General features: G+C 39.0%; 1 protein-coding gene across 8 annotated transcripts in view; it reads right to left on the bottom strand.

The window, feature by feature from the left end:
- Positions 1 to 1264: 1264 nt before the first annotated feature.
- clasp1a (cytoplasmic linker associated protein 1a) overlaps positions 1265 to 12535 on the bottom strand; it is a 367909-nt gene continuing 356638 nt past the window's right edge. For all 8 annotated transcript variants that reach the window (XM_068034903.1, XM_068034902.1, XM_068034909.1 and 5 more), the window contains one exon: positions 1265 to 6448. In XM_068034903.1, coding sequence (XP_067891004.1) covers positions 6362 to 6448 — 87 coding nt within the window. In that variant the 3' untranslated portion in view covers positions 1265 to 6361. The remainder of the gene's footprint in view (positions 6449 to 12535) is intronic.

The raw sequence follows: 12535 nt of genomic DNA on the forward strand, positions 1-12535 counted from the left end.
TAGATGGATAAAAATGGAACCAGGCTTATATAGTCCCACCCAACTGGATGGAGTGAAGAGACTTTGGAGGAAGATGATGTTTTCAACTGTGGCAATAGCTGCAAACAGGTCAAGAAGGACAAAGAGTGATAGTTTACCCTTGTCACAATCACATAGGATATCATTTGTGTCTTTGAAGAACAATCATTTTGGAACTGTTGTAGGGACAGAGACCTAATAGGAGTGATTCAAACAGAGTTCCAGGAAAGATGGTCATGGCTTTGGGAGGTGTCAATACCTTCAAGGACTTGGAGGGGAAAGGGAGGTATGAGATGGGATGGTACTTTGCAAGGTGGAGGGGGTCAATGGCTGTTTTTTTTTTTGAGGAGAGCGATGACGACAGCAGATTTGAATACAAAAGTAGGGAGGTTATGCTTCAGTTATATAGGGCATTGCTGAGACCACATCTGCAACACTGAGTACAGTATTGGTCTCTTTATTTAAGGAAGGATGTAAATGCATCAGAAGCAGCTCAGAGGTTTACTAGACTAATAGCTGGAATGGGCAGGTTGTCTTATGACAAAAGGTTGGACAGGCTAGGCTTGTATCCGCTGGAGTTTAGAATAGTAACAGCCAACTTGATTGAAACATATCAGATCCTGAGGAGTCTTGACAGGGCAGATGTGGAAAGCATGTTTTCCCTTGTGGGAGAATCTAAAACTAGGCGTCACTGTTTAAAAATAAGGGGCTGCCCATTTGATAGAGATGAGAAGACATTATTTTCTCTCGGAGGGTCGTGAGTCTTTGGAATTCTCTTCCTCAAAAGGCAGTAGAAGCAGAGTCTTTAAATATTTTTAAGGCAGAGGTAGATAGATTCTTGGTAACCAAGCGGGTGAAAGATTATTGGGAGTGAAAGATTATTGGGGGAAGGCGGGAATGTGGAGTTGAGGTTACGATCAGATCAGCCGTGATATCATTGAATGGTGGAGCAGGTTCGAGGGGCCAAGTAGCCTACTCCTGCTCCTAATTCATATGTTTGTTCATATCTGAAGGAGGAGGACAGTACCTGAGGAGAGAGAACCATTAATATCAGCTAATATTGGAGCCAGGAATTAGATGATCGGAAGTTTTGCGACTAACAGTAACTAAGGTTGAGGTATTTCCCAAAGAAATTGAGTTCTTCAAAATCTCCTTTGAATCTTTATTCTTTATTCCCTGTACAAGTGCCTAAATGAAATATCGATTTCAAGGTGCATTTTCATGAACAAATAAAAAGGCTTAACAGTTGTCAAACTCATCATGTAGGGTTTTATTCTACAGCAAACTTAAAATTTTATTTTGTTGCTTTTTTTTTTAAAAAGCAAATTCTATCAACAGGTGAAAGTTAACAAAACCCATGTAGTTATCTGTACAGTTGCCATAATACACACAGATGAAACAAATAATATATAAATACCGATATGGATATTATATGACAAAGCAAAAAAAAAAAAGGTACATGCGCAGTGAACACTCTGCTAGGAACCATTCTGATGATTGATGTGTCTCCAACGTTTTCATTTTAAACTAGTTTAGCAAAGTTCTGGTATAGTCTATAAAACTTGGCTTCCATCCCTCATTAAACAGTAAGCTTGATTATATATCAAGGGAAGGGCATTCATGTGACAGTAATGTACGTTACTTATCCACAGTCTCTGTAAGCTGTTAGTATGCTATCATAAAACAGATGACAAAAAATTCTTGACATCAGTTTTGTTTCCGCAGTTAGTTTAAATTCAAGGCGAGCACACATAGTGTACCTTTAAAAAAAGCCACATGCCTTAAAACAGAACACTACCAAAGGACCAAACAAGTAAAAACACTAGGATTGTATAATTTCGGTCATCCATGCCTAGACCATTCGTGCAGCCGATGGATGAACGGCAAAGGCGACACTGCTGCGACATGCAGGCTGACTGTTCAGGTGTAAAATTTCAGTCAGTTCCAGCAAAAAAAACAAACAACTTTTTGTTCATAACTCAAACATGGCAGATTAGACTGTATTATTTCAGAAAACCAACCATTTTGAAAATGAGTTGGGGGTTATTTCATTTATATCCAATAGTTCAAGAAATTACAACAGCAGCAATCCTTTCCTCTTTACAGAAAGGAGTACAAAAACCAAGAAATCACACATCCAATCTTTCACCTGCCTATAGCACAAACAAAACTTGGAGAGAATAAAAGAAGGCCCATTATCGTCAGTCATTTTTCAGCCCAATGAATCCAGGTAATTCGATAAGAGGGAGATATTGGGGGTTGGTTGGCGGGGTCTTGGGGGGGGGGGGGGGCTGGTGGTGAAGAACAGAAGGTGACATAGAGAAGGAGAAGAACACAGCAGGCACCAACTAAATGTCCTCGAAGCATAGTTAGTTTCAGGTTACTTAATAATTAACCTTTAATCACAGTATATACAGCTTAGAATAGCATTATGAGCATTGCACTTATGTTTATTTCTCGAAGAGATGCTAAGTATTTTTAAAGTTAAGATGCCAAACCATATTCAACAGGTACTGAAAATGGCTGCCATTTCGAATTATATTCGATATATCTATGGGATAGAAAAGGTATTTTATTTCTAAAATTGAAGTGTGCCAGTGTTGAGCATTGCATGTTGACCTGTCAGTCATCACATGAATGGACAATTTCTCCCTTCTTCAAAGCTACATTTTTGAAACATGATTCATTAAATGTACTGCTGTCTACACTTAAAAAATAAAAAGATGCTGGAGTATATCAAAATTACTTCAAATTTTCTCTTCCAATTGAGGCTTTTTGGTCCCAATAATGCAGGTATGAAACTGAAAAAATGATATCACCTAAATCCAGGAACAAGAAGTGTGCATTTGATACCAAGTTTTGTTACATTCCCAGTGTTTGAGAGGATATTCTCCATTTTGTATACTTGCCTTACATTAAAACAAAAGGTATTCTGAAAAACTAACTGCATTGGGAAGATTACAAAACTCCACTATTTGAAGACAATAAAGAAATTCAAAACTGAATCATGCGTTACACATTTAGTATCGTCTTTTTATGTCTTTTGAAGCCAAGACGTCAGCTACTGTCAAAAGCTCACTTAAAGGTGAAAAGAACCCATATTCACATTTCAAACTACTGTTTTAAAAAAGAAAAATGAAAATATGAAGCAATTTATTGTCAATTACAGTACAGCCAGGTCTTTAATTTCAAGAAAAAGAACTAAAAACGTTTGGATTATTTCAATCTTGTAATGGTACAGAAACATAAAATACAGTACTAAAGAAATTAAAAGGATCATGATGAACACTTTACATAAAAATATCCAACAGTTTTCCAATGTCAATACTCTAGAGGCTGAACCAGTTAATTTATGACTGCATGACTTTGGTCAAACCTAATGGGGAAATAATTATACATAAAGATCAAGTTTACATAGTTGAGTTTCTGCTATTGCACTTCCTCAGTTTATGCTAATACTTATGCCAGATTAAGCATCTGAAAGGCAAACGGGAATATCTGGATCACCCACCTGTAGGTTGAGTCAAGATTTTTAAAAAATCAAAATTACCCTCTACTTACTACACAGTAAAAATATATCAAGAAAAATCACAAGTGCAACCATCTCATTAAGAACATCTGGGCAAACTAATGTAACCTCCCTCATATTCTACAACAGCACCCCCCGGTGACGAACTTTAGTCTATTGCCTAGATCAAACATCCAGGAGAGTTAAGATGAGAAACCATGGGCACCACTCGAGAAGAGGGGGGGAAAAAAACTCAATGTGGTAAAAGGTTTAAACAATTATTTCTTGTGATTGGAGGGGTTTGGAATTTCAAATAAATCAAATGCTGACAGAATTTTAAAAACTCAATAAAAAAAACTCAAGACCACTTAAAAATGTTCAAAAAATAGGACTGCACCATTTAAGTGCCACATCCATACCAAAAAACCCTGAGGAAAAGTCCACATCAAAATTTCAGAATATGCAAAGATGCTGGGACACAGGAATGAAGAGGGTAACAATGTGGAGGGTAATGACGATAATTCCACTGAAGGCAACAATTCTACAATTTACGTAGAACGACTCACAACCACAGGACCCAGATTTGAGTACAGCTCTATTACCAAGTTGCATTATTTCCTTAGTAGCAATGTTCAAGTCAAAAGTATTGTGGTTAAAGTTATTCATATGACTGACTGACTATTTCCATGCATCTTACAGGATGTTGGTCCATCCTATCCGGTAGCAATTTAAAACAGTCAGTTAACCAATGGGTTAAATGCTACTTGGGTACAGGAATGCCTAGGACTTTCTTCCCAGGAAGAAATGGGAAATTTTCTATTGTCTTTAATCAGGTTTTAAAAAAAAAGAAAGAACACTAGCATACAGTACAATCCAGGGGTGACCATAGAGTCATGGGTAGTTCTTTGCTCCAGAGTTTTAAAAGAGGAAGAATATGAGATCTATAATATTTACCCAGAGCCAACCTGGAAAACTATGTGGAAACAGACATGGTCACTGAGGAAGGAGTTTCTTGGTTGTCCTGATTGCTCCCAATACTTTCTGCCCCTTTTATTGCTGTGAGATGAGGATTACCCTTGATCAGTTCGGTCTCTGTTGCACAACTTGTGCTTTTTAAGACAGGGATTCTGCATCAGGCATTTCCACCTTAGCCACTGAAGTCTTTATTTTTCATCCTTCCTTGAAATTTGTCAGCATTCAGAAGCTGCTAAATTACGATAGCAAGGAAAGCACTATCCGTGACTGAATGGTGGGAAAAGAGCAGTTTACCGTAACTGATTCAGAATCATAAATTCAGAACTGATATAAACAATTCTGGGGTTAGACAAGGTATGATACAACTAAAGAAGAAACCTTCTGTGGCAACAGTCCCCAAAATGGACATGGAACAAAAATTTAAAAAAACAAACAGCATCAGTGCAAACAAACTGCTGGTGAAGATGGGATAATCAAAACAAAAGATGGTCAAAGGGGGATGCAGATACGGTATTCAAGTTTTTAAAGAGACAACTATCCCAAATGCACGGTTGACATATTCATATCCTCCACATGTTAAGAATAATTGATGACTGGTGATTTATACAGATCCTATGGATTTGTTTCCACTATAGCAGAATGTAAAATCATGATGTGACAATCTTCAGTGGATTTTAATGCAGGCAACCAAACTTGGAATGTCAACCTGAATTGCAATGTTGAACTTGGCATGATCATTTCAGCTTTTCTCCCCGACTTCACTCCAATACGTTCAGAGGAATGGTAACATAGACCTGCTAAATTACACATTAGATCCTAATGCACATTTAAAAATAGAATTACGGTGGTCTGTACGTTCCATCATATAGATTCTAATGTTATTTGAAATAAATGGGTGTTTCCAAAGCTCCAGAGACAGTAGAGCTCCCAAAGAGAGAAGTGCAAGTTCAGATATCATTCTTAGCTTATATTATCTCAGGTGCACTATTTGTCAGTTCTTGCTAAGGCAAGGATAGGGACACCTATTTCAATGGCAGAACAAAAGACCTGGTACAGTTATACAACACACTTCCTTCTGCATTTCCAACTAGAAGAGTAATATCCAGAGCTGGGGAAGGAAGGAGAGAAAGTGGAACTGATAGAGAGCGAGAAGAAAATACCATAGCTTCAAAAAAAAGTCCATAACACAGTAGCTCCTGAGACTTTACCAAACTGCAGTGTTACAGGTTCCCACAAAGCAAGATCATGCCTTTTTAGTGTTGCCATGCAAAATCTTCAATTGGTAGATGGCACATATATAACAATGCAATTTATAAATCAAAGTGTGAATACTGGCAGTACTTGTAAAAACTTAGTCTTCTGCAGTAGTAAAAGTCCAGTCCAGTGAAACATCATTTGGCTTAGCAACGAACTTGACAGGTCTAAACAGGTAGTTGCTAAGAAACTGTATGGCAATGTAAATTCTATTGAAATTTAACAGCGATCTGTTTGTGCATAATACTTAAAATTGCATCATGTGGAATAATACTCTGATATTAAGTATGTGTCACATTCTTCAGGTTTAAAGATGACAATAGTTTAACTTAGAATCAGTGCTGCATCACCTGATGTCACCACTGGACTGTCAAAAGAGTCACTACAGGCCTTCTTCTATTCATAGGTCACATGTTAAACAGGCATCACATTATGATTAAGTAACAGCTGTAAGATTAAAGCTAAGCAACTGCATATATTACTTAAGAACAAACACTGATGTGCAGCAATTTTTCACTCCAAGGGCACGTGGATTTCAAAATTTGAGCAGAAAGGTCTCTGAAGAGGCACGGTTTCATCCGTCTAAAGAAACATGACCGCCGTCTGTTAACTGTGACTTGACACATCTGACGATGAGCTACTGTTGCTGTTTGTTGTCTGGGCCCTTTTTATGTACAAATTTAATAATTTCATCTGCAAAGGATGGAGAGTCAGATATCAATTTAAGATTTTATTTAGAAAAACAATGGATTTGAAGTATAACTACTTAACTGCTCACATATCTCATCAATATATGCGGGATCTAGCTGGATATAAATGGCTGCCAGTTTGTCTGCATGACAATTATAATTTTCAACTTATTGTATGTGAAACACTGAGACACAGTGATATAAAACTAGAAGTATTTCTTTTAAATATACTTCAAGCAATGTTTAACTTAAAAATTCTTCTTGCAAGACTATGATAAACGTTGTGTATTGTTAAAATGTAGTCTTTCCTGACTTCTGCACGAACTTATTATCCGTGACTGATGAGACTGCCTACAATTTTAGGTTCCTCTAATAATTCCGATTGGTATGGTGCAAGATATTGCTCCACCACAGCAAAGGAACCTTCATCTACTGAAATTAAAAGCAAAATACTGCGGATGCTGGAAATCTGAAATAAAAACAAGAAATACTGGAAGTACTCCGCGGGTCTGGCAGCATCTGTGGAAAGAGAAGCAGAGTTAACGTTTCGGGTCAGTGACCCTTCTTCGGAACCGTTCGGACCCGAAACGTTAACTCTGCTTCTCTTTCCATAGATGCTGCCAGACCTGCTGAGTATTTCCAGCATTTCTTGTTTTTATTTCATCTACTGTAAATTAGATCCCCTCCCTCAGGAAGTTTAATGAAGCTTTTTTTTCAACATTCTGAATACTTAAACAATTCTATCCCTGAAACAAAAAAAAATTAAATCTGGAAAGGTTACTTATTGTTACAAAGTAGAAGTGACTCGACTTATGTACCATCAAAAGATAATACACAGATGACCCCCCAAATCATGCAAATCTAAATGCTTGCATCTACCATAGATGATTGTTGTTAGAAGGTAAATAAGTAATGTCCCTGATAAATTGTGACAAGTAACTCAAAACTAACCCTACCACATTTGAGAACAGGATTGTCAAACTCAAACAAACATGTTTAGAATTTTCCACTTATAAAATGAATAGGTTGTCATTCAAATGGTGAAAATAATGCTCGTTTAAGGCTTATTTTGTAGTGAGACATGCAAGTTCCCCCCCATTCCCAGTCTTACGCTGCATACATTATCCTTGTTTTGGATTACTCACCTTCCTTTTGATGAATTTGGTAACAAAAGAGACGAGGTTGGTACAACAATGGTAACTTACACTTACTATAAAGCTCTATTCTGAGTCACACAAATACTGAGAAGAGGGCAAGATTTGCATATGGCCTTACCTCACTACCTCTCACAACCTCCATCAGGTGGTCTACTGTGCTTTGCACTACACTTTCTGCTCTCCCATCAGTGGCAGACTCATTGAACATCTTGTCCTCACACTCAAATTCCTTCCCTAAACTTAATTTCTTGCAACATCTCTCCCCATCTTCAAACGCCTCCTTAAATCCCAACTCTTTGATAGCAGCTTCAGCTGCATTCCTCAATCTCTTTCACTTGTCTGAGCCCCCCAACTGTAAACTTTAAAATAAAAAGCTCCAAAAATGATTAAGAGTTCTATGTAAATGCAAGTTGCTGTCACATTCAAGATTCTGAAAGCAAGCAAGGTAAAGTTTTTTTTTTAATCCACTGCTCACCACACAAATAAATTATCCCAGAGTTTGGTAACTTTGACCATTCCAAAGTCAGCATAGAGCATTCTTGCATCATACAGCTAAGCACAGAAATGCTTTGTAAAAGAAAAATCACAACTTTACCTATAGGCATAGGAAGAAAACCAAAATAAAAGCAAAATACTGCAGATGCTGGAAATCTGAAATAAAAACAAGAAATGCTGGAAATACTCAGCAGGTCTGGCAGCATCCGTGGAGAGAGAAGCAGAGTTAACGTTTCAGGTCAGTGACCCTTCTTCAGAACTGGCAGATGTAAGAAATGTAAAAGGTTTTAAGTAAGTAAAGCGGGGGTGGGGCAAGAGATAACAAAGGAGAAGGTGCAGATAGGACAAGTTCACAGAGAATAACCGACGAGAAGGTCATGGAGCAAAGGCAAACAATATGTTAATGGTGTGTTGAAAGACAAAGCATTAGTACAGATAGGGTGTTAACGGACTGAAAACTGAACAGCCGCAAGTTCAAACATGAAAATAACAGTGGGTAAGCAAACTGAACAAACGAAGATAAAATAAAATAAACAAAAAAATACAAAAAAGAAAAAAACAAAAAAAGTAAAACGGGGGGCCAGTCATGCTCTGAAATGATTGAACTTAATGTTCAGTCCAGCAGGCTGTATTGTGCCTAATCGGTAAAGGAGATGCTGTTCCTCGAGCTTGCGTTGATGTTCACTGGAACACTGCAGCAATCCCAGGACAGAGATGTCAGCATGAGAGCAGGGTGGAGTGTTGAAATGGCAAGCAACCAGAAGCTCGGGGTCATGCTTTTGGACTGAGCGGAGGTGTTCCGCAAAGCGGTCACCCAGTCTGCATTTGGTGTCCTCAATTTAGAGGAGACCACATTGTGAGCAGCGAATACAGTATACTACATTGAAAGAAGTACAAGTAAATCGCTGCTCCACCTGAAAGGAATGTTTGGGGCCTGGGATAGTGAGAAGAGAGGAGGTAAATGGGCAGGTATTACACCTCCTGCGATTGCAGGGGAAGGTGCCATGGGAAGGGGACGAGGTGGTGGGGGTAATGGAGGAATGGACCAGGGTGTCGCGGAGGTAATGATCCCTTCAGAATGCTGACAGGGGAAGGGAGGGGAAGATGCATTTGGTAGCGGCATCACGCTGGAGGTGGTGGAAATGGCGGAGGATGATCCTTTGGATATGGAGACTGATGGGGTGAAAAGTGAGGACAAGGGGAACCCTCCCATGGTTCTGGGAGGGAAAGGAACGGGTGAGGGTAGAGGTGTGGGAAATGGGCCGGACACGGTTGAGGGCCCTGTCAACCACAGTGGGGGGGGGAATCCTCGGTTGAGGAAAAAGGAAGACATATCAGAAGTGCTGTCATGGAAGGTAGCATCATCAGAACCAAAATACATGTAGAAAGAGTTTTTAATGTGACAGTTCACAGCCGATAAACACTGCATTACAAATTACTCTACTGTCTGTCTGGCCTTGTATTGTTTGATGACGAGCCTATTCAATGTTTGGTTACTAATTAAATCAATAGTTGCCTAAACTGAATAATATCTTTGACCCAAGCTATACAGAAAAGCAAGGTCCTACAACACTACATGAAAGTGTTTGCTTTCAGGTACTGGGCTAACTTGAATACAAATTTTTCATCTTTCATTTAAAGCTTTGAATGTGGAGTTCTTGAAATGGTACTGACCAAAGGACCATCTTCAAGAAAGGGTCCTCTTCCAAGCTATCAAAATAAAGAAGCGTGAAGGCACAACTTTATATTTGCAACAAGTCCAGCCTGTAACAGTGCTGACTGTCTTATAAAAACTCTCAGATGCAGCAGGTACAGGAACCAAACTTTGTGACCATTAAAATATTTGAATTCATATTGACTGGTTATAAAAATATAATGCAGTTGATCAATAAGGGAAATGGGGGAGATGGAAGGCGAGCAAAAACATGCCGATAGAAACACTAGATCGTGATTCTTCAATTCTGTTTTTGCTACAGTAAATGTTTGTGAATCTTTTCTTAAAAAATTGCCAAAGGATTATTGCAAGGTAACTTAATCTGTCAAATTAATGCAGTGCTTCCAGAAAAAGTGTCTATTTGTCAGTGACTACAATGTTCTCAATTAGAGCATCCACTGGACATGTTCTGGGCATGTGTGAGGTTCTCAGCAGAAATACTTTATCACGGTAATACCAGATTGCAGTGCACCTCTCTACAAAGGGCCAGGGACATAATTTCACATGACTGATAGAATATTTATAAGAGTGAATATGCCCTTGACATCAAGGCAGCATTTGACAGAGTATGGCATCAAGGAGCCCTAGCAAAACTGGAGTCAATGGGAATCATGGGGAAAACTCTCCACTGGTTGGAGTCATACCTAGCGCAAAGGAAGATGGTTGTGGTTGTTGGAGGGCAATCATCTCAGCTCCAGGATATCACTGCAGGAGTTCCTCAGGGTAGTGTCCTAGGCCCAACTACCTTCAACTGCTTCATCAGTGATCTTCCTTCAATCATAAGGTGGGAATGTTCGCTGATGATTGCACAACGTTCAGCACCATTCGCCACTCCTCAGATACTGAAGCAGTCAGTGTAGGAATGCAGCAAGACCTGGACAATATCCAGGCTTGCGCCAAGTGGAAAGTAACATTCGTGCCACACAAGTGCTGGGCAATGACCAGCTCCAACAAGAGAGAATTTAACCATCCCTCCTTGACATTCAATGGCATTATGATTGCTGAATCCCCCACTAACACCACCCTGGAGGTTACCATTGACCAGAAACTGAGCTGGAGTAGCCATAAAAATACCTTGGCTACAAGAGCCGGTCAGAGGCTAGGAATCCTGCGGCGAGTAACTCACCTCCTGACTCCCCATCTACAAGGCACAAGTCAGGAGTGTGAAGGAATACTCTCCACTTACCTAGATAGGTGCAGCTCCAAGAAACTGGACACCATCCAGGACAAAGCAACCCGCTTGATTGGCAACCTATCCACAAACATTCACTCCCTCCACCACCGACGCACAGTGGCAGCAGTGTCTACCCTCGACAAGATGCACTGCAGGAACGCACCAAGGCTCCTTAGACAGCACCTTTCAACCCACGACCTCTACCACCTGGAAGGACAAGGGCAGTAGATGCATGGAACACCACCAGCTACAAGTTCCCCTCCAAGTCACACACCATTCTGACTTGGAACTATATCGCTGTTCCTTCACTGTCGCTGGGTCAAAATCCTGGAACTTCCTTCCTAATAGAACTGTAGGTGTACCTACCCCGCATGGACTGCAGCAGTTCAAGATGGCAGCTCACCACCACCTTCTCAAGAGCAATTAGGGATGGGCAATAAATGCTGGCCTAGTCAATGAAGCCCACATCCCATGAATGGATTTAAAAAAAAATGTTTTGCCAATATGCAGCATCAGTAGAACTGTTCCTAATGATAGGTGAAAGGAGAAAAGATCTAGTACAAGGCCTTAAGAATAGCAATGGACTAAAGGAAGATAATGTGTCTTGTAAGGCTGTCATGACAAAGATTCAAACAAATAAGTCATATGATTAAGTGAACAGGTATCGGATATTCACAAAATCTTTTTTAATTGCCAAATTCTAAATCCTACAAAATGCAGCTGTAAATTATTGGATATATTTAAAGGAATATGAAAATATGTACATGTGGTGTGTGTATTTTAGAGTTGTGAAATCTGTCTATTTTAGAATACAATGAACCATTTAATACTTAATTTTCCATCATGCATAAAAAGTCAAATAGTAAGTTAAATCTCAAACTAAATACCTTTATTCCACTAAATATTTCTCTGATCATACTATTTTAATAGTGGACTGTTACACAATCTTGCCAATGTTCTTCATTACCTTATGATTTGAATTAAGTTCTCTTTAGTTCAAAAGCTCAAGAAGTTGCTATTTTGAATTTATTCATTTTTGTAATCAACTGATGCAGATATCATCTATAAAAGGCGGCGAACAGAAGCAATGCACTGGAACTGGGAATATTTGTAAATTCCCAAGCACTTGAAACTTTAATATCAGACATCCTTAAAGTACCCTGTAGTACCGAATATATAAAGCCTCACTTGCCTACATTTCCATTGGATCACAGGATTCGAGAAACAAAAGCTATAAACTTTCCCAATTCACTTTGTATGGCAAGATACACAAAATGACTGGAACGGTAATAAATAGATCATTTGTGGCATGCTCGTGGGTCATAAAGTGGCTCTTTTTATTACTACGGCAGACCTAACATACCCAATTTCACTTTCTGAAAATTTAATGATACTGACATCTTGATTTCCATAAACACTGGGTGGGAGATGGAGGTTAAGTAACTAAATATACATGGAGAATATTTTTTTTTTTTAATTGCCTGCCATTAAAATAAGGATCATTTGATTTGACCTGATGTTTGACTCGCAATTTACTCTCCAGGAAGCCTC

Source organism: Heterodontus francisci, chromosome 7 (assembly GCF_036365525.1).
Source record: "Heterodontus francisci isolate sHetFra1 chromosome 7, sHetFra1.hap1, whole genome shotgun sequence".
NCBI classification, from domain to species: Eukaryota; Metazoa; Chordata; class Chondrichthyes; order Heterodontiformes; family Heterodontidae; genus Heterodontus; species Heterodontus francisci.